Source organism: Canis aureus, chromosome X (genome assembly GCF_053574225.1).
Source record: "Canis aureus isolate CA01 chromosome X, VMU_Caureus_v.1.0, whole genome shotgun sequence".
NCBI lineage: Eukaryota > Metazoa > Chordata > Mammalia > Carnivora > Canidae > Canis > Canis aureus.
Window position 1 is genome coordinate 3,604,044 of NC_135649.1, and position 27,937 is coordinate 3,631,980.

Sequence of the window (27,937 nt, forward strand, 5' to 3'; positions counted from 1 at the left end):
ACTCAACATAATACCCTTCAGTTCTATCCATGTCAAAGCAAATGGTGGGTATTTGTCGTTTCTAATGGCTGAGGAATATTCCATTGTATACATAGACCACATCTTTATCCATTCATCTTTCGATGGATACCGAGGCTCCTCCCACAGTTTGGCTACTGTGGACATTGCTGCTATAAACATAAAACATTGGGGTGCAGGTGTCCCGGCGTTTCATTATCTTTGGGGTAAATCCCCAGCAGTGCAATTGCTGGGTCATAGGGCAGATCTATTTTTAACTCTTTGAGGAATACACTCTTGATTTGTATTTCCCTGATGCCAGTGATGGGGAGCATTTTCTCATGTGCTTGTTGGCCATGTCTATGTCTTCCTCTGTGAGATTTCTGTTCATGTCTTTTGCCCATTTCATGATTGGATTGTTTGTTTCTTTGCTGTTGAGTTTAATAAATTCTTTATAGATCTTGGAAACTTAGCCCTTTTTCTGATACGTCATTTGCAAATATCTTCTCCCATTCTGTAGGTTGCCTTTTAGTTTTGTTGACGGTATCTTTTGCTGTGCAAAAGCTTCTTGATGAAGTTCCAGTAGTTCATTTTTGCTTTTGTTTCTCTTTCCTTCATGGATGTATCTTGCAAGAAGTTACTGTGGCCGAGTTCAAAAAGGGTGTTGCCTGTGTTCTCCTCTAGGATTTTGATGGAATCTTGTCTCACATTTAGATCTTTCATCCATTTTGAGTTTATCTTTGTGTATGGTGTAAGAGAATGGTCCAGTTTCATTTTTCTGCATGTGGATGTCCAATTTTCCCAGCACCATTATTGAAGAGACTGTCTTTTTTCCAGTGGTTAGTCTTTCCTCCTTTGTTGAATATTAGGTACCATACTTTCTTGATCACTACAGCTTTATAATACAGCTTGAAGTCTGAAATTGTGATACCTCCACTTTTGTTTTTACTTTAGATTGTTTTGGCTCTTTGAGGTCTTTTTTGGTTCCATACAAATTTTAGGATTGTTTGTTCCAGTTCTGTGAAAAATGCTGTTGGTATTTTGATATGTAGATTGCTTTGGATATGTATGCATATTTTAACAATATTTGTTCTTCTAATTTTTGAGTATGCAATGTCTTTTCATGTCTCACCTTCAACTTATTTCATTAGTGTTTTATTGTTTTCAGTAAAGGTCTTTTACTTATTTGATCAAGTTTACTCCTAGGTATTTTACTATATAGGTACAATTGTAAATGGGATTCTTTTCTAATTTTTCTTTCTGCTGCTTCATTATCAGTGTATAGAAATGCAGTGGATTGGGGATCCCTGGGTGGCTCAGAGGTTTGGCTCCTGCCTTAGGCCCAGGGCATGATCCTGGAGTCCCAGGATGGAGTCCCACATCCGGCTCCTTGCATGTAGCCTGCCTCTCCCTCTGCCTGTGTCTCTGCCTCTCTGTCTCCCTCTCTCTCTCTGTGTCTCTCATGAACAAATGAATAAAACCTTCAAAAAAAAAAAAGGAATGCAGTGGATTTCTGCACATTAGTTTTGTATCCTGTGACCTTCCTGAATTCATTTATCAGTTTCTAGTGTCTTTTTGATGAAGTCTTTAGGGTTTTGTATATATAGTATCATGTCATATGCAAATAGTGCGTTTTACATCTTTCTTACTGTTTTGGATGCCTTTCTTTTCTTGTTTGATTGCTGTGGCTAGGAATTCCCGTAATATATTGAATAAAAATGGTGAGGGTGGACATCCTTGTCCTGTTCCTGATCTCAGAGGGAAAAGCTCTCAGTTTTAACCCATTGAGTATGATATTGGCTGCAGGTTTTTCATATAAGGCCTTTATTATGTTGAGGTATGTGTCTTCTATACTTCTTTTGTTGAGGGTTGTTATCATAAATGGATGTTGTACTTTATGAAATACTTTTCCTATATCTATTGAAATGATCATATAGTTTTTATCCTTTCTTTTATTGATGTGATATATCAGATTGATTGATATGTAAATACTGAATCATCCCTGTATACCAGGAATAAATCCCCGTGATTATGGTGAATGATTTTTTTTAATGTTTTGGTGGATTTGGTTTGCTAATATTTTGTTGAGGATTTTTGTATCCACGTTCATCAGAGATACTGACCTGTAATTCTCTTTTTTGTTGTTGTCTGTTTGGGGGTTTTTGTTGTTGGTGGTGGTGGTGTGTGTGTGCGTGTGTGTGTTTATTGGAGGTATGCTGGCTTCAGAATGAGTTTGGAACTTTTCCTTCCTCTTCTATTTTTGGAAAAGTTTGAGAAGAATAGATATTAACTCTTATTTAAATAGTTAGTAGGGTTTACCTATGAATCCATCTGATCCTGGACTTTTATTTTTTGTGTTTTTTTGATTACCAATTCAATTTCATTAACCAGTAATCAGTCTGTTCAGAGTATCAATTTCTTCTTGATTCAGTGTTGGAAGATTGTGTTTCTAGGAATTTGTCCATTTTTTTCTACGTTGTGCAATTTGTTGGCATATACTTTTTCATAATATTCACTTATAATTCTTTGTATTTCTGTGGTGTTGGTTATTTCTTCTCTTTAATATCTGAATTTATTTATTTAAGTTCTCTCTTTTGATGAATCTGGATAGAGGTTTATCAATTTTGTTGGTCTTTTTGAAGAACCAGCTCCTGGTTCCATTGATCTGTTCTATTTTTTTTTCATTTCTGTATCATTTATTTCTGCTCTAGTCTTCATTATTTCATTCCTTCTGTTGGTTTTGGGTTTCTTTTCTTTTTCTAGCTCCTTTAGGTGTAAGTTTTTGTTGTTGATTTGAGATTTTTCTTACTTCTTGAAGTAGGCCTGTATTGCTATATAGACTTCCTTCTTAGAACCTTTTTTGCTCCACCCCAAAGATTTTGGACCATTGTGTTTTCATTTTCATTTGCCTCCAGGTATTTTTTTTATTTCCTTTTTGATTTCTTGGTTGACATATTCATTGTTTAGTAGCATGTTTTTTAACTTCCATGTATTTGTGCTCTTTCCAAATTTTTCCTTGTGATTGATTTCTAGTTTTATTGTGTTGCAGTCAGAAAGATGCGTGGTACAACTCTTATCTTCTTAAAATTGTGGAGACTTGCTTTGTGACTTAACGTGATCTATTCTGGAGATTGTTCCATGTGCCCTTGATAACAATGTGCATTCTGCTGTTTTAGGATAGACTGCACTGAATATGTCTATTAAATCCATCTGGTACCATGTATCATTAAAAGCCATCGTTTTCTGGGATCCCTGGGTGGCGCAGCGGTTTAGCGCCTGCCCTTGGCCCAGGGCGCGATCCTGGAGACCCAGGATCGAATCCCATGTCGGGCTCCCGGTGCATGGAGCCTGCTTCTCCCTCTGCCTATGTCTCTGCCTCTCTCTCTCTCTCTATCATAAATTAAAAAAAAAAAGCCATCGTTTTCTTGTTGATTTTCTGCTTAGATAATCTGTCTGTTGATGTAAGTGGGGTGTTAACGTCCTCTACTATTATAGTATTACTATGGATTAATTTATTTTTATTTGTTAACTGTGTTTTGTACTTGGGTGGTCCTATGTTGGGTACATAAATATTTAAAGTTGTTGTATCTTCTTGTTGTATTGTCTCCTTAAATGATTATATAGTGTCTTTCTTTGTCTCCTATTACAGTCTTTGATTTAAAGTCGATTTGGTCTGATATAAGAATGCTATCCTGACTTTCTTTTCACTTACATTTGCATGTTTAATGTTTCCTCATCCCTTCACTTTCAATCTACTTGTGACTTTAAGTCTGAAGTCTCTCTAGGCAGCATATAGATGAGTCTGTTTTTTATCCATTCTCTTAACCTATATCTTTTTATTGGAGCATTTAGTCCCATTTAAATTCAAAGTAATTATTAATAAGTGTGTATTTATTGTAACTTGTTATTTGTTTTGTGTTTGTTTTTGTGGATCTTCTCTGTTACTTTCTTCCCTTGCTCTCTTCTCTCGCCGTAAGTTGCTTTCTTTAGTGATATACTTGGATTCCTTTCTCTTTTGTTTTTGTATATCTGGTACTGGTTTTTGATTTGTTGTTACTATTTGGTTTGTATATAACATCCACTGTATATAGCTTTCTATACTATGTCAATAATTGCATAAATTTGAACCCATTCTTCCTCTTTTCACCACCACATTTTAAGTATATGGTGTCATACTTTATAATCCTTTTATTTTGCGAGTCCCTTGACTGAGTTTTACAGATATATTTACTGCTTTTGTTTTTCCTATTTCTCTTACTCTTACTTATGGTCTTTCCATTCCACTCAAAGGGTCCCCTTTAACATGTCTTTTAGGGATGGTTTAGTCATCATTAAAGTCACCTTTAATTTCTGTTTGTCTCAGAAATTCTTTATCTCTCCTTTTTTCTGAATGACAGCCTTCATTTTTTCCCTTTTTTTTAAAAAAATATTTTATTTATTCATGAGAGACACACAGAGGCAGAGACATAGGCAGAGGGAGAAGCACTTGAAACAAGCACTTTTAACAAGGTGGTGCTGATCATCTTCCACAGGGGACATGCATCTGCTGTGGAGACTGGGGTAGCCTGGACTTTCTTTTGCAGGGTGTGCAGTTTTAACAAGGTGCATGCATCCTCTGCAGGAAGTGACCAGCTGCCACTGCCACTAGGACCGATGCCCCACAAAGTATACAATGGGAGATGTTCTGTTGGCAAGGTTTGTACCTGTTTTCTCAGGGAGGTTACCCACAGTGCTGGAACTAAGGCAACCTTGAATAGAGGAGGCTGGGTAAAGTATCAACAAGTTAGGTAATGAATGTCAGGTTGTGCTGGTTACAGCAGGTGGCTATGTGTTTATGCTGGGGGTAGAGGAGGGAAATGGCTTACCATCTCCTTTATTCCTGGAGAAGACCTCAGGGAACTCTAAGATTAGCAAATAACTCTCCCTACCAAATGCCTCAGGTGGTTTTCAAACTGTTGCCTCTATACCATATATCTGTGGACTCTTTGTTGCACTGTCTCTTTAAGGGTAGGGACTCAGTTTCCTATTGCCTTCCAGGCTGTCCCAAAGCTGAGCCACCAATTTTTAAAGTTCTAGGCTTTAAGTCCCACTGGTTTTAAGAACTCAAGAAATTAGGTCCTTGTGGTTTTCAAAGCCAAATATGGGGATTCATCTTTCCCAATCAGACTCCACACTGTGACAGTCTGTTTCTCTTCCCTCTCTGCACCTGTAGCTCTCTCCCTCCAGAGGTCAGGCCCACCATGTCTTCTCCTTTCCTACCCTCTTCTGTGCAGCCTCTTCTCTACATTTAGTTGTGGAGTTTTTTCTGCCAGTTTGGGTTATTTTCTGGATTATTTACACTAAGGTGAGTATTATTTATAGTTGTGTCCATGGGATGAGGTGTGCTTAGAATCCTCCTATTCCACCATCTTCCCCAAAAGTCCTCTTGTTTTAGCGGACAATCCACTTGATTAAATTCAGTCTGCAAGGTTTGCCTTGGTCTCTGTGGGTGGTGATGCCCATCTTTTTCAGTTTTCAAAGCCTTTGCTACCTTTGCTATGGTGCATTTGTTTTATCTCACACATGTATCTGTAGAAGATAGTCTAAGACTCAAGCCGTGATTTACATATTAGCTCATATTTCAATTTTCAAAATCTTTGCTGTGCTTCTTTTGGTCTGTCCTATACTTTACTACTTAAGATTAGTCTGATATTGAGGTTGTAGTTTAAATCATTGTGTACTTCTCAAAGTCTTTGGTATGGTGCCTTTCCTATGCATGTGCTCAAGGGTAAGCCTATGATTTTAGGGGTTCATATACTGAATGAGTGCATCCTTTTCTTTAACCCCCTTCCCTTTTGGATCTCCCCCACTGTCTTGTCTGCAGTGGCCCTTTTCCCCTGACTGTCTGGCAAGACAGATAGGGCTTTTTATTCAGAGGTTTGGCTGCTTGTGCCAGTGTCCCACTATGCAGCATTGCCTTTGAGGCGGAACTGCAAGAAAAAAGAATAAATCCAGGAAACTTATTTCCCTGTAGATTGCTTCTCCAAGTTTTAACTTCCCTTTATAACCTTTATAACCCACCTGTTCTTTTTAACTTTTCACAGTCCTTGGGTAATTGCTTTTATATTTTGTCCAGAGATTTTATTTATAATCAGAGGAAAATAAAGGCTGTAGTACACTTACTCCCTTACTCCACAATGCCAGAAACTAGTTTGGGGCAAGATGGTTTTGTTTTAATTTTAGTTTTTACTTTTACTTGCTGTATAGTGGTTTTGTGGTTTGCTTATACCCTGATCACTATCCTAAAATGGACTTAAAATAATATTTTGAAGTTTCTTCTCCTGTGATCTGCTGATCCATTCCTATTCTAACAAGCCACTTGGCTTAATTCCTAATCCCAAGACTATGTCTTAATACATCATGTCATCCCAACCCACCTGCTAACCCTAGCCTGTGGCCTCAATCAGAGCCTTATACTAGGCATCAATCCAGCTTCACTTTTCTAGCCTCTTTATGAGGAGAGCCCCAAATCTGACAGGTACTCAGCCTGCTTCCAGCCACCCCTTTTGTACAGAAAAAGTATTTTAGTCTTCTTAAATTATTAGTTTTTACTATTATTATGTTTTACTATATTATTTTTTTAATTTTATGACTGTCTTAATTTTATTTTTTTCTTATTTTAAATGTAAGCATAATTAACACACAGTGTTATATTGGTTTCAGGTATACAATAGAAGGATTTAACAATTCTATATGTTAGTCAGTGCTTATCATAAATGTACTCTTAACCCTCTTCACCCATTTAACCCATCTCCCTCTCCCCTCTGGCAACCACCAGTTTGTTCTCTATATTTAAGAATTTATTTTGTTCATCTCTTTTTTCTTTGTTCATTTGTTTCTTAAATTCTACATAACATGGTTTCATATGGTATTTGTCTTTCTCTGACTTATTTCACTTAACATTATAACCTCTATATCCCATCAAATCCCATCTATGTTGTTACAACTGGAAGATTTTATTCTTTTTTTTATGGCTGGATAATATTTGTGTGTGTGTGTGTGTGTGTGTGTGTGTGTGTGTACATCACAATGTCTTTATCCAGTTATCTATGGAAGGACATTTGGGTTGCTTCCATATCTTGGCTATTGTAAATGATGCTGCAATAAACATAGGGGTGCATATATCTTTTTGAATTACTGTTTTTGCTTTCTCTGGGTCCAGTACTGGAATTACTGGATCATATGGTAATTCTATTCTTAAATTTTTGAAGAATATCCATACTGTTTTTCAGGGTAGCTGTACCAGTTTACATTCCCACCAACAGAGCATAATGGTTCCCTTTTCTCTACATTCTTGCTAACACAACCTATTTCCTGTGTTTTTTATTTTAGTGATTCTGACTGCCATGAGGTTATATCTTATTTTGGTTTTAATTTGCATTTCCCTGATGATGAGTGATACTAATCACTCTGTATGAGCACTGTTGGTCACCTGTATGTCTTCTTTGGAAAAATGTCTCTTCAGGTCCTCTTCTCATTTTTAAATTGAATTTGTGTTTTGGGTATTGAGTTGTGTAAGTTCTTTATATATTTTGGATATTGACCCCTTATCAGATACGTCATTTGCAAATATCTTCTTTCATTCAGTAGGTTTCCTTTTCATTTTGTTGATTGTTCCCTTCACTGTGCAAAATCTTTTTATTTTGGTATAGTCTCAGTTTAATTTTCTTTTGTTTTTTACACATTTCTTAAGGAAAACAGTGTATGTGCCTCTGGTACCCTTTTCTAATCTATTATGGCCTTGTAAGCCATAATATTTTTGGTATTAGAATCATGGCAAAGTCAACCCCCCCGTTTTTTTACAGATAATAAAACTAAGTTATAATTTGAGTCAGAGGAATTAGGCAAGAAACAGAAATAAAAGATATCCAAATTAGAAAGGAAAACATAAAGCCATCACTATTTATTTATTTTTTAAAATATTTTATTTATTTATTTATTTATTTATTTATTTATTTATTTATTCATTCATTCATTCATTCATTCATGAGAGACACAAAGAGAGAGAGGCAGAGACACAGGCAGAGGGAGAAGCAGGCTCCATGCAGGGAGCTTGACGTGGGACTTGATCCTGGGTCTCCAGGATCACACCCTGGGCTGAAGGCGGTGCTAAATTGCTGAGCCACCCGGTCTTTCCATCATCACTATTTATAGATGACATGACAGATCTATAGAAAACCCTGAAGACTCAACCAAAAAAACTGTTAGAACTAACAAATTAATTTAGTAAAGTGGCAGCAAACAAAATTGATATACATAAATACATAAATCTGTTGTTTCTATACACTAATAACAAAATACCAGAAAGAGAAATTAAGAAAACCATCTCATTTACAACTGCATCAAAAAGAATAAGATACCTAGTAATAAATTTTACCAAGGAGATGAACTACTTCTACACTAAAAACTATAGGACACTGGTGAAAGATATTGAAGCTGACACAAATAAGTGGAAAGATATTCTGTGTTCATGGATTAGAAAAATTAATATTGTTAAAATGTCCATATTACCCAAAGCAACCTACAGATTCATGCAATCTCTATCAAAACACCAAAAGCATTTTTTCACAGAACAAAAAATACTAAAATTTGTACAGAATCACAGAAGACCCCAAATAGCCACAACAATTGTGAGAAAGAACATAGCTGGAGGTATCATGCTCCCAGATTTCCAACTACACTACAAAGCTTATAATAATCAAAATAGTATTATATTTGCATAAAAACAAACACCTAGATTAATGGAACAGAATAGAGAGCACAGAAGTAAACTCATACCTATATTGTCAATTAGTTTACGACAAAGGAGCCAAAAATATACACTGGGAAAAGGACATTCTCTTCAATCAGTGATGTTGGGAAAACTGGATAGCCACATGCAAAAGAATAAAATCTGACCGCTATCTAACACCATACACAAAAATCAACTCAAAACGGATTAAAGACTTGAATATAAGACCTGAAACCATAAAATTCCTAGAAGGAAATGCAGATGGTAAGTTCCTTGACATCAGTCTTGACATTGAATCTTTGGATCTGATGCCAAAGCAGAGACAACAAAAGGAAAAAATAGAGTAGTGGGACTACATTAAACTAAAAAGCTTCTCCAAAGCAAAGGAAACCATCAACAAAGTAAAAAGGCAACCTATTGAATGGGAGAAAATATTTACAAATTATATATCTAATAAGGGGTTAATATCCAAAATACATAAAGAATTCAACTCAATAACAAAAGAAACAAACATATAAATAAACCAATTAAAAAATGGGCAGAAGATCTTAATAAAAACTTTCCAAAGAAGATGGCTTCTTATATCTTCTATAGATGATAGGCTTCTATAGGCTTCTTCATCTTCTATAGATGGCTAACAGGCACATGGAACAATGTTCAACAATACTAATTATCAGGGAAATAAAAGTCAAAACTACAATGAGATATCATCTGACACTTGTTAGAAGTTATTATTAAAAAGACAAAAAATAACAGATGTTAGGACATGGAGAAATGGGAACCCTTGTACACGGTTGTTGGAAATGTAAATTGGCACAGCCACAGTAGAAAACATTTTGAAAGTTCCTCAAAAAATTAAAAAAAATAGACCTACCATGTGATCCACCTATTCCACTTCTGGATATTTATCTGATGAAAATGAAAAGAGACAAGAGAAAATACTAATTCAAAAAGGTATGTGCACCCTTGTGTTCATCACTGATAGATGAATGAATTAAAAAGATGTTACACATATATACAATGAAATACTACTCGGCTGTTTAAAATAAGGAAATTTGGCCATTAGTGACAACATGCATGGCCTTGAGGGTATTATGCTAAGTGAAATAAGGCAGACAGAGAAAGACAAATACCGTGATTTCATATATATAGAACAAATGAACAAACAAAATAAAAAATACTCATAGACACAGAGAATAGATTGGTGATTATCAGAGGGGAAAAGAATTTGTGGGGTGGGAGAAAAGGGTGAAGGGGGTCAATTGTATTGTGATGGATGGTAACGAGACTTATTGTGGTGATCACTTTGTAGGGTATACAAATATCAAAATCTCATGTTGTACGCCTGAAACTAATATTCTGTTACTTACCAATTTTACCTCACTTTAAAAAATATATTTGCTGGGACATCTGGGTGGCTCAGTGGTTGAGCATTTGCCTTCTGCTCAGGGCATGATCCTGGGGTCCCGGGATCGAGTCCCACATTGGGCTCCCCAAATATATGTTTATTTGCTGTACATTCCAGGTACCTGACACTAGATGGAGTAGCATAAACACAGTCCTAGGCTGCTAGCCTACCAAATATTAAAAGCTGTGAGCCTTGCCCAAACAGTCTGTAAAAGAGGGTGTGAGTCAATTGCAGAGATTAGATTAGAGCTAACACAGACTCTTGTAATTTCTACTCCCTTAAATCACCTTTTTGTTACTTCTCTGGAGAGTTTATCTGTAATTAATACTATTGGGGGGTGGAGTCACTGAGGACTTACGGTATCTTAGTCCCAAAGGGTTGTCAAACAGAAAGGCTATTAACATAAGAGAGCATTCCAGCTCTCAGATCTGTGAAAACCTGTCCATAAGTCACTGTAACTCACTCTCTAAATTCATGTAACTAACCAATCCAGACAGTCACATGGGAGCTCATTTCCTCCAGTCCAGTCTCTCTTCCAGATAAAAAGTATATACAACAATAAGTGCTGCTTCTTCAATATTCTCAGTGATCTGCAAATAAGAAAATGAAAAGTTAAGGTTTTGTTCTCCTAGCCAAGGTTCCAGGCCTCGAAGTCTCACTGTTCTTAGGAAGATTGTCATTAGAAAGAATTGAAGAGCCCATTGTGGCCTATAATGAGAAAAAGGGTATAGCTAGTAGGCTTTTGTTCATAGCATTCATCTTATGAGCTTGTCTCTAATGGAATTGTGACAAACTTTCACCACAAATCATTTTGGTGTCAGTAAAAAGAAAAAAAAATCAGACCGGAGCCAGAAGAAAGTGAGTAAGGGATAGTGAGGATGCATAAAACCATGTCAAAGGGAGAGGAGACATAGTCAAAAGAAGTCAGAATATTTAGTCTGGAAAGAAACAAGAAGAGCAAATTTAGGGGTATCACTATCACTTTCTTTCAATCTCTGCAGGTCTTTAAATCTCACAAGATTAAGAAGCAAACTTTGTTGTGTGAATCCAAAGGGCGGTGCTAAGACCAATGTTGATATGTGTGCTAAGGCGAAACAGCTAGAGTTGGGAAACCTACTTTGATTTTTGCTCAAAGGAGAAAATTCGTGATTTCTTGGGAACCTATTTGTTTGTTTGTTTTATTGATAATATTTAAGTATATATCCTTTTTTAATGTATAAATTTATTTTTTATTGGTGTTCAATTTGCCAACATGTAGAATAACACCCAGTGCTCATCCCGTCAAGTGCCCCCCTCAGTGCCCGTCACCCAGTCACCCCCCACCCCCCACCCACCTCCCCTTCCACCACCCCTAGTTCGTTTCCCAGAGTTAGGAGTCTTTCATGCTGTCTCCCTTTTGGGAACCTATATGAAGTCCAACTAGAAAATACAGAATGTTATGAACAACATGTTCAATGTAAACACAGTGATCACTCACTGATTGGCTTATCTTTACTCTTTCAGATCAAAGTTAGCAGAAATAATATTGGGACTGATTGGGAGTACAACTGAGGGCTAAGATCATATGCGTTCAGGAGCTTCAAGCACTTCCAATATCATGGCAAATTTGCAAAAGGAAAGCATAATTTTGTTCTCCTTTTGTTTCAAAGGAAGGAAGGAAGGATCCACAAATCAAATAAATCACCAAGGAGCATCTGAAAATAATTGTTAAGCAGTGGAGGAGAGGCCCTTTTATCTCTCCATAAACTCATATCTCACATTTGTTTCTCCTAAGACTATGAATAGGGGCTATACTATGAATTGTAGCTCTCAGCAGTTCTAGTCTAATTCACTGGTCTTTTCATTGATTTAAATGAAAGAGCCAACTCCTAGTCATTCTTTCATACAGAGAAGCAGGAATAGTGAGTGGACACTCTCTTCTATGTCTGGGACCCAGGACCTTAGATTTTTGGGTGATTTTTGTCTATTTTTCTTTTACCCATTTATTCTTCCTTGCTTTTTCCTTCAATCCTTTTCTGCTTATCTCTTCTCTCCACCCCCCCCCAGTTATTTACTTTCCTTTTTTATACCAGTGTACTAGACCAAACTTCCCAACTCTTTCCTTGCTGCAAAGGCAGGAAAATGTCTGAAGCTTGAATGAGCCCTAATTCATTGGGAAAGCATCTATTCTCCACTGTTTCCTTCTTAGCAAGCAAGGGGTGCCTTTTAAGTAAAAGTGAATAGTTGAGAGACAGGAGGGGCACCAAATTTCCATAAAACCTCCTACTTTCCTCAGGCAGCTTACTTCTTCTTGTTACCAGTGGGTACCTTTAGTCAGATGCTTTTTGCTTGGCCTTACAGTTAGAGTTCCTAGTTAGTACAAAAAAAATCAGAATTTGGATGGTCCCATACCCTCATTGTACAAGAACACAGCTAAAAGGAAAACGGTCTTGTTCAAGTTATTCAGCAAGTCAGGGGCAGAGATCCAGAACACAAGCCTTGCCATCTTAGCCCAAGACTCTTTGTTATAGCCATTCTCTTTCTACCCACAGTGACTCCACTCTCCCTTTGGTGCTCTCCTGCAACTTAACTTTACCACCATTATCTTTCTCCTTTTTTTTCCCCTGTAGTCTAGGTAACCAACCTGTTTTTAGTCTGCTTAACTATCTTACAATTTTACAGTGATGTTGGTTTAGAAAGTTGTTCTATATCTAACTATATCCTGCCTAGAATATTCAAATGTAGTTGTGCTCTCTTCCATTAATGAGTTAAATTTTTTTATGTCCTCAGGGGTAGGGCAATACTTCTCTAGCCAAATAACCTGGGAGTGTATCTGAAGGGACAAGTTTTCAAGGAGGCATGTTCTGGGTCCTGAAGTGTTTTGTCTTCTTCAAGCATAGAAATGGCTCTGAGAGAAGCCTATACCCTAGATGAAAAACAAACTACTTAAAACACAGCTCTAAGGGTGCTAGGGTGGCATAGTCTGTTAAGCAACCAATTCTTAGTTTTGGCTCAGTATGTGATCTCAGGGTTGTGAGATCGAGCCCCATGAGATTGAGCCCTGCAAGATTGAGCCCCACAAAATCGATCCCCACAAGATCAATCCTGGCAAGAGTGAGCCCTGCAAGGGCAGGCTTTACATTGGGCTCTGTGAGGCTCTGTGCTCAGTGTGGAGTCTGCTTGGGATTCTCTTTTCCTCCCTCTCCCTCTGCCCCTACTTCCCTGCTCATGCACATACACATTCTCTCTCTAAAATAAATAAATAGATCTTTAAAAATAAGTAACACACAGCTCTAGTTTCAAAGATATTATTTGCTGATTAAGCCTGGGAGTAAGGTGTGTGGTTTTTTGTTGTTGTTGTTGTTGTTGTTTTGTTTTTTAAATAATTTTTTATTACATTTAGTTTTATGCTTTTATGTGCAAAATAATAATTACCACTTAATTGCCACTTTTATATATAATACCTGCTTTCAGAGATGTTAAATTTCTTTCTTTGCATTTTATTTTGAAATAATTTTAAACTTAAAGAAAAAAAATAAACTTAAAGAAAAGCTGAAAAATGTTACAGAGAATTTTTATGTATGTTTCACATAGCTTCGCTGCATAATTAGAGGACCAAACCAAGGAAATAACTTTGGTACAATACTATTAACAAAACTACAGACTTATTTTCATTTTGCCAATTTTTCCACTAGTATCTTTTTTCCCCAGTTTCCTGTCCATTTAGTTTGCATTGCATTTGGTTTCAGATCTCCTTGGTTTCCTTCAATCTGTGACAGTTTCTCAGACTTCCCTTGACTTTCATGACTTTGACACTTTTGAAGATTAATAGTCAATTTTTAAAAAGATTTTATTTATTTATTCATGATAGACATAGAGAGAGAGAGAGAGGCAGAGACACAGGCATAGGGAGAAGCAGGCTCCATGCCAGGAGCCTGACACCGGACTCGATCCACGAACTCCAGGATCATGCCCTGGACCAAAGGCAGGTGCTAAACCGCTGAGCCACCCAGGGATCCCCATTAGTCAATTTTCTAAATAGAATGTCCCTCACTTAGGGTTTGTTTAACATCTTGTTATGATTATGTTGAGACTGTACATAGGCAAGACTGCCAAAGAAGTGATATCTCCTTCCCACTGCATCATATCAAGGCTACATGATGTAGTTATGTCTTATCAATGTTGAGGTTAACCTTGATCACTTGATTAAGATGGTGTATGCCAGGTTTCTCCACTATAAGGTTAACATTTTTACCTTTAAAATGAATAATTATTTGGGAGAAAGTAATTTCAGACTATGCAAATATCTCATTTCTAATGAAATCTTCATCCATAAATTTTAGCAACCATCAAAATATTGGGTCTGCAGCAATTATTACTGTGATGCTCTAATGGTGATTTTCCATTTTTCTCATTCCTTTTAAATTTTTCAATTAGTGCCCTTTTGTAAGAAAGAGCTATCTTGGGGTGTGTAGGTGGCTTAGTCAGTTAAGCATCTACCTTTGGCTCAGGTAATGGTCTCAGGGTCCTGAGATAGAGCCCTGCATCAGTCTCCCTGGTCAGCAGGGAGTCTGCTTCTCCCTCCCTCTCTCCCCGCCCCTCCCCCTGCTTGTGTGTACTCTCTCTCCCCCAAATATATAAATAAAATCTTTTTTATTTTTTATTTATTTTTTATTTTTTTATAAATTTATTTTTTATTGGTGTTCAATTTGCCAACATATAGAATAACACCCAGTGCTCATCCCGTCAAGGTGTGTGTTTTGATGAGTTGACTATAGTGCTAATTATTCTTCTTCTTCTGAAAATGTAATTTTAGTGGCTATGCACTGTGGCCTTGAATATACTCAGTGCCTGAGTAGAAGAACAGTGTATTAAGCCCAAGGGATGGTTCTAGAAAGTAGGAAGCCAACAATATCTAAAGTACATCTGGACCAGAACCCAGGATGGGATGAATAGAGTGAACATGTTTCAGATGGAGTGTGTTCCCTACCTCTCTGTAAGATAAAAGAAATAGTGCTATAGACTACATAATCAGCCTCATTTATATTATTTATATTTATATTTATAAATATATAGATGTATTTAAATATATATAAATATGCATCACATCTTATGTAGGCCCTATTGGTATCGGCTGTGCTACTGGTGTACTCTACTGGGGTTTGGTGTGCTGGGCCAAAGTGGGATTTATTTGAATTTAATATAATGATGAGGTATTTTGTAGGCTGGAATAGGCTGCCCTGTGTTCTATTTTAGGAATGCTGGAGTATGTGGGCTAGTTTGAGCTACAATGGGGTAAACAGGGCTGGCTGAAGCAGGAAGAGAGAGAAATTTAGCAATGAAATCACTTCACTTCTCTGAGTATCATTTTCCAACTTGTCAAATATGTGAGATTCATTCATTTATACCAAAAATGTTCAGTGAGTACCATCTAAGTAATAGGCTCCTTTTTAATGTACTGAGAATACAGAGATAACAAAACAGGGACACTGCCATACAGGAGCTTTTGGGTAAGTTGGGGGAGGTAGCCAAGTAAATAGACAGTACAATAAAGAAAAATAAATGCAAAGAGAATGTATCAGGTAATATCAGTCATTTTCAACTCTCAGTCACTTAACCCAATGAAAGTTTATTTCTCATTCATGCAAAGTCTGTTATGGACCCAGGCAACTTTCCAGGGCAGTTATCCTTTATGTGTTAGCTCATCATTCCAGGCTGTTTCAATCTTATGGTAGCTCTATAACGATATGTTTCCATGATGGCCATGGCAGGAAGGGTCTTGCATTGGATATTAATTGTTCCAGCCAGAGAAGGACACATATAACTTCCTCCCACAGCCAAAAATAGTCACATAGCCTCTCCCTATGTTAAGTGGGCAGGGGAGTGGGGGTACAAACATTCTATGTTTCTGGAAGTATTAAAGTTGGATATTAGAACATTTGCAACTTACCACAGGTAAGAGTAATCCGGATGTGGAGGTCCAGCACATATAAATGCCAATGATCTCTCAGGGCTTTTCTTAAACTTGGAGCTTGGGGATTCTGTTGTCATTCTCAATGATATCTAAAGGGATAAACTTTGTACCTGTACCTAGCACATAACGTGAAGAAATAGTACAGGTCAGAGGTTTTCCATCATATGTCAGGTAACCTTTCTCAGAAGTAGCAAGTTAGCTGTCATTTGGAATACTGCACTGGACTCTTTCTGAGCTTAGGGAACTGATTTTCATGACACTCTGCTTTTCTGCTTTCTTTGGCCTAGATGCGGTGACTGAAGTGAAGACTGATATCTATGTGACCAGTTTTGGCCCCGTGTCAGACACTGACATGGTAAGTATAATTCCTGCAAAGGTAAAAGTGAAAGATGATGCAACAAATCAAAGAAAACAAATTGGAGTTTATAGCTATGTTCTAGGGAGAAGCCTTCTCTCGTATGAATTCCCTATCTTCACTATCCTACATTTCGCGAAATTCATCTTTTTCCCTGCTCTCCCTACCCATTCACATATAAAGCATATACCTTCATCAGGAATACCCTTTCTTTCCACAACACATCTTTCAAAGTTCAGCTTGTATCCCTATCCTCAATTAAACTTTCCCTGTCTTCTCATTTTGTCAGCACTACACACATATTTACAGAGATAAGTCATGTGAGGAGAACATTGTGGTGGGGACTTTCAAAGAGTCAAGCAGCCTGTGGTATCATCCAAGAAGTCTGCTCCTTGTAAACAGGCCCTATTCACAGGGGTAATAGACTGACCATGGTGATGCAAAATATTTGGAGAAGGAGTCAAAATCACTTCTGGAAATTCGTCCTTCTACAGATGTGAGCAGGGGAAAGCTTCAGAGTAGAGTCAAGGAATAGAGCATGGCACAGCAGAGCTAGTAAGGGGAAACTCATGAGCCATCTTCAAGGACTTCTCCTTCCATTACCTCTTGTTGTCAAAGCAAAGAATGCAGTGGAAAGTTGAGGCAGGAGACCCCATCCTAATGGGCCACCTGATCAATACCTACTAAGTATCAGATATTTGATTGAATAATGATCATGTAAGCAAACAAAGAACTATTATATGCTCAGTATGCCTGGCAGTTAATAGATGCTCAAAGAATTTTTGTTGAGTGAGTGACTTTGTATGGAAAATAAAAATCTTAAAATCAGAAAATGTTTAAAGAATATGAAGTGTCCAAAAATATGAAATGTCCATGTTCATTACTTAAATTTTTTTCTGTGTATCTTCATTGGGACTACTACTTAGCAGAGGATAAGGCTTCTTTAGACCTTTTGGGTAAATATAAACAGTTGTATAGGAATGTGATAGAGTTTACCTGTAGGTAATATAGAATGATTGAGTGTATTCGAGTAGGGCAGTCAAAATATACATGTGTTGTTTTAGAATGATTGAGAATGACCTATCAGTCTGTACAGGATGGACTGCAGGGGGGAAAAGATTGGAGGCTGAGAGTTGGTTTAGGTATGTTGACTTTACATGGCTCTTTCTTCAATCAGGCAAGGTCTACAAGTCAGTTGGACAAGAAGACTAGTTTTCAGCAGAGGGAGTCATGAGTGGTTGTGAGGCAACGCCTGTACTTTGTCTTTTAAGTGCGGAACAAAGAGGATACTGAGATATAACAGATTCCCTGTATACTCCTTAAGGACAAGTACCAAGTCCTCATGGCTTCCCTGATACTTAATAGAGTACTTGACACATAGGGAGAGCTCAGTAAGGGGCATGTTTGATGTACGAGGGGTGGAGGAGACAGGTCTCTCATAGGGGTATCAGGAAAGCCTGTGTATCTAGATTGCTCCCTCTCAACTGCTCCTGGTCTCAACTTGACTACTAATGCCCACAGTCTCAGATCCAGGCATGTGTTAAAAATATTGTCAGTTGGTCATTCAACAAGTACTCCTCAGAAGCCTAACTTTGCATTTCGGGCTCTAAGGATCCCTATATTTAGAGAGCTTATAGGCCACTGGAGGTAATCAGATTCACCAGGGATATGCAGCTCTCTCTTTGTATTGCTGGGAACTACTGATGGATTAGGATTTTTACAAGAAAGTGACTGTAGCTACTCTTTGAACACATTTACGCTTACACTCACACACTCTCCTTTACTCTCACTCATGCACCAACATCCACAAATACATTCAGAAAAATATACATGCACACAAGAAAATACATACAGAATAAAAAGAGTCCAGATGCTATCCCAGGTACTTCATGAACACATGTGTGCAAACAGATACCTAAATCCAGGAATACTACAGAAACACACATGTAGCCCTTACCGAAACCAGCTCCTCTCCTTGCTCCTTCCCCACCCAAGTAGGCACACATAGGAATGCAGAGGCCCTGGAGACATTTCAAACACTCCAGATTTTATATATCTTGAAGTTTCATATTCTACTTTATTATTTGTTTTTTTCCCCTTATGGTTTTTTTTTTAATTTTTTATTGGTGTTCAATTTACTAACATACAGAATAACCCCCAGTGCCCGTCACCCATTCACTCCCACCCCCCGCCCTCCTCCCCTTCTACCACCCCTAGTTCGTTTCCCAGAGTTAGCAGTCTTTACGTTCTGTCTCCCTTTCTGATATTTCCCACACATTTCTTCTCCCTTCCCTTATATTCCCTTTCACTATTATTTATATTCCCCCAATGAATGAGAACATATAATGTTTGTCCTTCTCCAACTGACTTACTTCACTCAGCATAATACCCTCCAGTTCCATCCACGTTGAAGCAAATGGTGGGTATTTGTCATTTCTAATAGCTGAGTAATATTCCATTGTATACATAAACCACATCTTCTTTATCCATTCATCTTTCGTTGGACACCGAGGCTCCTTCCACAGTTTGGCTATCGTGGCCATTGCTGCTATAAACATCGGGGTGCAGGTGTCCCAGCATTTCATTGCATTTGTATCTTTGGGGTAAATCCCCAACAGTGCAATTGCTGGGTCGTAGGGCAGGTCTATTTTTAACTCTTTGAGGAACCTCCACACAGTTTTCCAGAGTGGCTGCACCAGTTCACATTCCCACCAACAGTGCAAGAGGGTTCCCTTTTCTCCGCATCCTCTCCAACATTTGTGGTTTCCTGCCTTGTTAATTTTCCCCATTCTCACGGGTGTGAGGTGGGATATCATTGTGGTTTTGATTTGTATTTCCCTGATGGCAAGTGATGCAGAGCATTTTCTCATATGCATGTTGGCCATGTCTATGTCTTCCTCTGTGAGATTTCTCTTCATGTCTTTTGCCCATTTCATGATTGGATTGTTTGTTTCTTTGGTGTTGAGTTTAATAAGTTCTTTATAGATCTTGGAAACTAGCCCTTTATCTGATATGTCATTTGCAAATATCTTCTCCCATTCTGTAGGTTGTCTTTTAGTTTTGTTGACTGTATCCTTTGCTGTGCAAAAGCTTCTTATCTTGATGAAGTCCCAATAGTTCATTTTTGCTTTTGTTTCTTTTGCCTTTGTGGATGTATCTTGCAAGAAGTTACTGTGGCCGAGTTCAAAAAGGGTGTTGCCTGTGTTCTTCTCTAGGATTTTGATGGAATCTTTTTTTTTTAAAATTTTTATTTACTTATGATAGTCACAGAGAGAGAAAGAGAGAGAGGCAGAGACATAGGCAGAGGGAGAAGCAGGCTCCATGCACCGGAAGCCCGATGTGGGATTCGATCCCGGGTCTCCAGGATCGCGCCCTGGGCCAAAGGCAGGCGCCAAACCGCTGCGCCACCCAGGGATCCTGGATTTTGATGGAATCTTGTCTCACATTTAGATCTTTCATCCATTTTGAGTTTATCTTTGTGTATGGTGAAAGAGAGTGGTCTAGTTTCATTCTTCTGCATGTGGATGTCCAATTTTCCCAGCACCATTTATTGAAGAGACTGTCTTTCTTCCAATGGATAGTCTTTCCTCCTTTATCGAATATTAGTTGACCATAAAGTTCAGGGTCCACTTCTGGGTTCTCTATTCTGTTCCACTGATCTATGTGTCTGTTTTTGTGCCAGTACCACACTGTCTTGATGACCACAGCTTTGTAATACAACCTGAAGAAAGAGAAATTAAGGAGTCAATCCCATTTACAATTGCACCCAAAAGCATAAGATACCTAGGAATAAACCTAACCAAAGATGTAAAGGATCTATACCCTCAAAACTATAGAACACTTCTGAAAGAAATTGAGGAAGACACAAAGAGATGGAAAAATATTCCATGCTCATGGATTGGCAGAATTAATATTGTGAAAATGTCAATGTTACCCAGAGCAATATACACGTTTAATGCAATCCCTATCAAAATACCATGGACTTTCTTCAGAGAGTTAGAACAAATTATTTTAAGATTTGTGTGGAATCAGAAAAGACCCCGAATAGCCAGGGGAATTTTAAAAAAGAAAACCATATCTGGGGGCATCACAATGCCAGATTTCAGGTTGTTTTTCCCCTTATGGTTAAGTAGAAGCAATAGAATGGCTTTCCTGATAGGAAGGGCAGATTTGATCAAATAAATTTCAGGTTATTTTTAGCTGCACTTCCATCCTGTTACAAGGTAGAATAGCTATGATCACTCAGGCTGGGAAACACATTAATGGTGCTTTTAAAAATTTCTTCTTCTGTACTACTTCATATACTGTGGCAATTGACCCTGGGTCAGGGATGACTTTGGGTGAAGCATCAGAAAGTTGTCTGACTTTAGCAACTAGCTGAAGCAATAACCCACACTCCCCTGAGACTACAGACTGCTTGGATGAGTAGATGAAAACAAGAGCTGGCTGTGTTCTTGACTCAAAACAGCCAAATGGAATTTTGGTCCAGAATACTTTCCTAAGGAAATAGAGACAAGTTTCTTGTTCATAAAGAGGAATAATTGTGGTGCCAATTTGAGCATTGAACTAGTATCACCCAAACCCTTTGCAACCATTATATTCCTTACTCAAACACTGATCCCCACAGACATAGATCCTGAGTTTGACAAAAAGCTCCATGAGGGCCATACCTATTTTGTTAATCCTGTACTACTAATACCTAATGAATGTTTGGCACTTGGTAGACTCTCAACTATTTGTTAAATGCAAGAATAAATGAGATGGAACAAATTAAATTTGAGGGGAAAATTATGACTGTGTTCCTTCACTTGACTGAAAGTCCTTCAAAGGTGGAGAACATGTCAGGTATATTTCTGTGTCTCTAGTACCTAGCATAGAACCTGATACAGATTCTTTGTAAATGTTATGAAACATTAATAGCAAGTTGTGCAAAGAGTAAAAGTAGCTTTCTTTAGAAGACACTATGGAGTAGCAAGAGTAATGAGTCAATGATTGATGGCTCCAAGCTTTGGGCTACTGATTTTGGTGGCTGCTCCACTTTTTTAATGTAAGGAACTGTGACAATAGGGAATTAGGCAGAGACAAAAGCGAACAATAGTAGATATTTCTAAGGGAAAAGTCAGAGAATGAAAATGTATTAAAGAGTACAAGATATAAATTGGAAACTACAATGGGAATTTTACAGGCATCACAAATGAAAGCCTTGTGTTAACCATTTTAACAAATAAAGCTTGATGGTCAAAAAAAAATACATGCTGCTCCTCAGCAGTAATATCAATCCTGTACCTATGGTCTTCAAGGAGAGAAACAGAATAAGGGATACAATCCCAATTTGAATTATCTAAGGCCATATGACCTTCTATTACTTTCTATTTTCAGAAGAATTTACACCATTTTCTCAATCCATGTATGGGAAGACAGTATAGTGGCAATGAGGGGAAGACTGCAAAAGATTTAGTGAAAATGCAGTTTCATTGCCACTTCTCTCTCAAATTGGGTATGTCCATTCCTTACCAGTGAGCAATGTCTCTTGGCAAGTGGAAATTTTCCCTGGTTTCCCAAGATCCTTTGAATTAGAATGTAGAGAAAGTGGGATACTGACTTAAAAACGGAATGCTATGCATATGGTCAGTGATTGAAAAGGAAGGTAGAAAGGTGACAGTTGATATTTTCTGAGAGACCTTAGGTGTTCTTACCACACATACAAACACACACACACACAGGTGATAAATGTGTTAATTTGATTGTGATAATCATTTTACAATGTATACATATATTAAATGATCACATTATGCACCTTTAGAAATCACATTGTACAACCTAAATACAATTTTTAGTTGACAATTGTATCTCAATAAAGCTGGGGGAAAAAGAAAGCTAACAGCTGAGAAAAAACTTTGGATGCTCTTCTGCTCCGAAACATCTTCTGAGGGACGCCTGGGTGGCTCAGAGGTTGAGTGCCTGCCTTCGGCCCATGGCATGATCTGGAATCCTGGGATCGAGCCCACATCAGGCTCCCTGCATGGAGCCTACTTCTCTCTCTGCCTGTGTCTCTACCTCTTTCTCTCTGTCTCTCATAAATAAATAAATAAAATAAAATAAATCTTCTGAAAAAAAAAAAACTATTCTAAATCTTATCCTAAGGTCCCAGGTTCTGACATGCCACAGGTTCGGGGACCCGGTGTCCTGAATTATGTATTTAATGAGTATTTATCTGAAAATACTGATAAAACTAGTGAGCAAATAAAGAGGACAAAGAGTAGTGTTAGTAGAGTCAGAACAAGAATAACTGGGAAACTTAAGATGCCAATTCTATGTATTGTCAATTTCAGTCTTTTCCCAGGGATACTTTAACTCTTTAGATACCTGCTAGGTAACAAGTGCCAGCTGCTGCTTGCCAACAGAGAAACTTCCTAGAGTATACAGTGGACAGCTAGGTAATGAAGCAAGTACAATTCAATAAGAGAACTAATCATATAGCATAATGAAAAAAAAGAAAATAGAGGCTTGGGAAATATGAATTCATGAAAGATATAATTCTTGATACAGATGGCATATATTTTGATGTGACTTCTTGTGAAAATCATGCAAAGTTACCAGAGTATCAAAGACCATAGAGGAAAAAAATGATGTTGATTAAAAAGAAAGTAGTAGCAAGGGACCTCTTTCTTGGTGGCAGTGGCCATGAAATTATTGTTTCCCACCTAGCACTGGAAAAGTGTCAATATTCACTTCAAGCCCTCACTTACTGGTAGTCTCAGGCACAGAATGAAAGGGGGCCTTTATCTATTTTGAAAGCCTGTTGGGCTGTCAGTTTCCTTTTATTCTATAGGATACCATGTTTCTAGTTACATTATAGAAAGGAGTCCATGTCTGTGGGGTTTTGCCTAGGAGTCCATGACCAGGAATCTTCTGGGCTACTTTTATGTAAAATAGGCAGGACACATAAACAATGCTAATAAGACTATTTCAAGGATTAAATGCAACTGAAAGGGGCAGGTGGACTATGATTCTTCAAAATTCAGAATGATAGTAAGAAGGCAAAGAACAAAGAGAAGACTGGATAGTCAAAATAAGGGGGGGCAGTGTCCTGCCTATGAGGCACTAACAATGCCTTCACTGTAATGCAGTTGTCAAGTATCTTGGCTCCAGACTCTGCTAAAGCTAAATCAGCCTTGCAGTCCCTTTCTGGCAGGCTGCTTTGATACACTGCACAGTGTTAAAGAATTGAAGACATTCAGGGTCTAACACCAAACCAGAAATTTCCTCCCAAGTGGTACATATCATCTTTGCCTAGTGTAGTACCTTTCCCAGGAGGCAGATTTAGCCAGCCTTATTATCTGGAATATTTTATTTCAGTGCCTCACAAAACAATGAAATTTATTTGTCAATTTGGAGGCCACCATTTTTGGAAAGTATATGATTCAATCTGCAAGGAAGGAATTGATTACATTGCTAGAATGGTCAGTTCAAAATTGATTGCTTTTGGTCAAAGGTCATTGGATACTTATGGAGCAAATAATCACTATCTGATTTTCCCCAGTAGTTCTGACTGTACAGAAAATAATATATTAAAAAATAGGTACTCATCACTCAACTTTTTAAATCTTAAAAATCTTGCCATATTTTTTCTCATAAGAAAAAATCTTTACTGATACAGATGAAGTCCCTTGTGTACCTTATCCTGATCCCATTTTTCTCCTCCCCCCCAACTAGAACTAATTAAAACTATGAGTTTTCTTTTCTTTTCTTTTTTTTTTTTGGTAATTTCCACACATATTATAGACTTAAAACTAAAGATGTATATATCACATGCAGTGACAAATATAATAAATGACACAAAGTGGTTTTCATGCTTTCAAACTATAAATATATTTCAAACTGTAAAGTGCATCATAGCTTCTGTATTATTTTACAATTCATTTTTTCTTTTTTTTCCTTTTTTTTATTGGAGTTCAATTTGCCAACATATAGCATAACACCCAGTGCTCATCCCGCCAAGTGCCAATTCACTTTTTCAACCATGTATTGGAAGCATTTCTTTCTGATGCATTTAACTCTGATTGATTTATTTTAACTGCTATAGACTATTCCAGTGTATGCATATTTTTTATTTATACATTTGTCCAATTCTTGTGACAATGTGCATTTAGACTCTTTCCAAATTTTTCCTACTACGAACACTGATAACAACAAACATTCTTGTATACATCTTCTTGAGAATATGTTTGAGTTTCTGTAGGGTATGTACCTGCAGATAACATTTTTTATTTGTACATTTTTAACTTTCTTCAGATAGGACCAAATTACTCACTTGATGGGCTGTGCCAATTTATAATCCCACTGGCATTGTATGGTCCATTTCGCTGCACTTTTGCTAACTTTCTTTTTTTTTTTTTTAACTTTCTATTATTATAGTTTTTTGCCATTCAGATGAGCATGAAATGGTGTCTAATTGATATTAGTGGAATTTTCCTGATTACCTTTGAAGTTAAGCACTCTTTTATGTGTTTAGTGGCCATATTGGCCACTAAAAACAAGGTGCCTTTGCCACCACCTGCACTACCCCACAGCAAAAGTAGAAACTCCATGCAGATCCTATTTCTTGTTGACATTTCTGAAGTTTCCTGTGGGATGCATGTGTACATGCATGTGTGTGTGCATGTATATGAGTGTGTATGTTTGTGTGATTGCTATTTCTTAGGTCACTAATCTGATTCTAGATAAAAAAATGGCAATTTAAGTTTTGACTCCTTTTTTTAAATAATAACTTTATTTTTTATTGGTGTTCAATTTACCAACATACAGAATAACACCCAGTGCTCATCCCATCAAGTGCCCCCCTCAGTGCCCATCACCCATTCACCCCCACCCCCCGCCCTCCTCCCCTTCCATCACCCCTAGTTCATTTCCCAGAGTTAGGAGTCTTTATGTTCTGTTTCCCTTTCTGATATTTCCCACACATTTCTTCTCCCTTCCCTTATATTCCCTTTCACTATTATTTATATTCCCCAAATGAATGAGAAAGGATGTTTTGACTCCTAATTTAGGAGAGCAGAAGTCATGGGAATGTCTACAAGATTTTCTAGAAAGGCCAAATGACAGTAAACAGTAATAAATATGATAGATAGATCTACTCTACATCTGTTCTTAGTTTTTTAAGGTGTGTATGTGTGTGTTATATATGAAAATTTGCAACTTCTCTTTTGATCCCTATTAAGATGATTGCATGATTTTTCTCCTTTAATCTCTTAATGCAGTTAATTACATTAATAGGTTTCTCTGATGTTAGGTCATCTTTTACATTCCTTGAAAGAATCAAACTTGATAATGATTTTTGAATACATGTATTGATTTTAACTATTATTTTATTCATGGTTGTTTGTATCTGTGTTCATAGGAGTTCCCAGCTTAAACTGCTTCTCATTACCTCAACTGGTAGTACTCTGATTCAGGCCACCCTTGCCTCTAGCATATCCAACTGTAAAAATCCCTTAACTGATTTCCTTGTCTGTACTCTTGTCACCCTATTATCTATAGGATGGTAGTGATTATATATATATAATACAAATATACACACAATAATTTAATGCAATTGCTCAGTTCAAAAATTAACATTTTTTGCAAATCTTATTTAATCTGTATTCTTACCCCTAACCCCATGTGTTCTCCCCATTTTATCTCTTTTTCTTTATTAAATTTATCAGAAGTTTTCTATATTGTTAATGTTCCCAAAGTAACCTGTTTGGGGTTTTTTTCATCACTCACATGTATTATTTATTTTTGTTTTTTGTTTCACCACTTTTTGCATTTGTCTGGGTCATTTTTTTCTTTTATTCTTCCTTCTCTTTCTCTCTCTCTCTCTCTCTCTCTCTCTCTCTCCTGTCCATCCATATTTACTTTCTTTTCTTTTTTTTTTATTAGAAGCTCATCAGATCTCCACCATCTATTGGGCCATGTGGAGGAGCACACAGTGAGGGGACTAACACACACATCGTGAGCAGTGGGAGGGGGTGGAGGCAGCAGGGTGGCTCCAGGGTGCCCATGGATGGTTGGAGGTTGGGGAACAGGGGCAGAAATCAGAGATTTCTCCTGCCCCTGCTGTACCCCTGCCTTCCACACAAACGTCAGTTATCTTTTTCTTTACTTTACTTGGGTACTCTGTGGTCCTTCTGGTTTCTTGAGGGAGATTAGCTTTAGGCTTTTACTTTTTTAAGGCAATCTTTAAGGCTTCTTTACAGCTATCAATTTCCTTCCAAGTACCACTTGAGTGTCCCACTACAAGATTTCATATTTTATAAGCATCTTTACTGTTGTTCAGTACTACGTATTTTCTAATATCCTTTATGATTTTTCTTTGCTTCTTGAAATCTTTATAGTAGGATTTTCAATTTTTACATATAAAACTTTGTTATTAATTTCTAATTCAATGCCTCATATTGAAAAAGGATGGCTTGAAGGTTATGAAATATTTTTGTATCTTGAGATTTGCTTTATGACTTAGCACATGATCACTTATTTTTGGTAAAAAATGTATTTTTACTAAGTGTCAGGTGGATAAGTCTATATATATATATATATATATATATATATATACAGATACGCAGTGTTTTTTTTTAATTTTTATTTATTTATGTATGATAGTCACAGAGAGAGAGAGAGGCAGAGACACAGGCAGAGGGAGAAGCAGGCTCCATGTACCGGGAGCCTGATGTGGGATTCGATCCTGGGTCTCCAGGATCGCGCCCTGGGCCAAAGGCAGGCGCCAAACCACTGCACCACCCAGGGATCCCTATATATACAGATACGAAAAAAAAATATATACAGATATGTATCTATATAGAGATATAGAGATAGGTTGATAGATATCTGCATATATATACATATATGTCTATATATCCCTTAGCTCATCTTGTCAATGGATTGTATGCATATTTTAATCATGCAAATTGTTGTTCTGATCATTTATTGAGAATCTATGGGTTTGTCACATTCTCCTTGTAATTCAAATTTGCTTTATGTTTTTTAAGTCTATGTTATCTTATACATAAAAATTTAGAATTGTTATTTTTCCACTGAAGATACTTTGCTTTCTAATGTAATGATATTTTATCCCAAAGAAAAATGTTTGTCTTACAGTCCACTGTGTACTTTATAATTCTACCACATTATTTTGATAGTATTTGCTCATATATATGTTTCTATTACTTACTTTCAACCTGTGTTTTTAGGTTTCTTTAGGAGTGACTCTTGTATATACATAGCATGTAGCTATACTGTTTATTTATCCTTAGAGTACAGTAAGTTTGTTTCTACTATCTTATGGCTTCTTTTCCCCATATTTTTCCATGAATTATTTTTATTTGTTTTCTATAGATTAAAGCATTTTCTATATCGCCAATTGCTTTTCTCTACTGCTTTATAAGCTTTATATTTTATGTCTGGTACATTCTT

At 37.2% G+C, this 27,937-nt stretch overlaps 1 protein-coding gene across 2 annotated transcripts in view; it reads left to right on the forward strand.

Moving 5' to 3' along the window:
* The window catches only part of GABRA3 (gamma-aminobutyric acid type A receptor subunit alpha3), a 326,698-nt gene that overhangs the window by 180,028 nt on the left and 118,733 nt on the right, over nt 1-27,937 (forward strand). For both annotated transcript variants that reach the window (XM_077889787.1, XM_077889786.1), the window contains exon 4: nt 16,416-16,483. In XM_077889787.1, the coding sequence (XP_077745913.1) occupies nt 16,416-16,483 (68 nt within the window). The remainder of the gene's footprint in view (nt 1-16,415; nt 16,484-27,937) is intronic.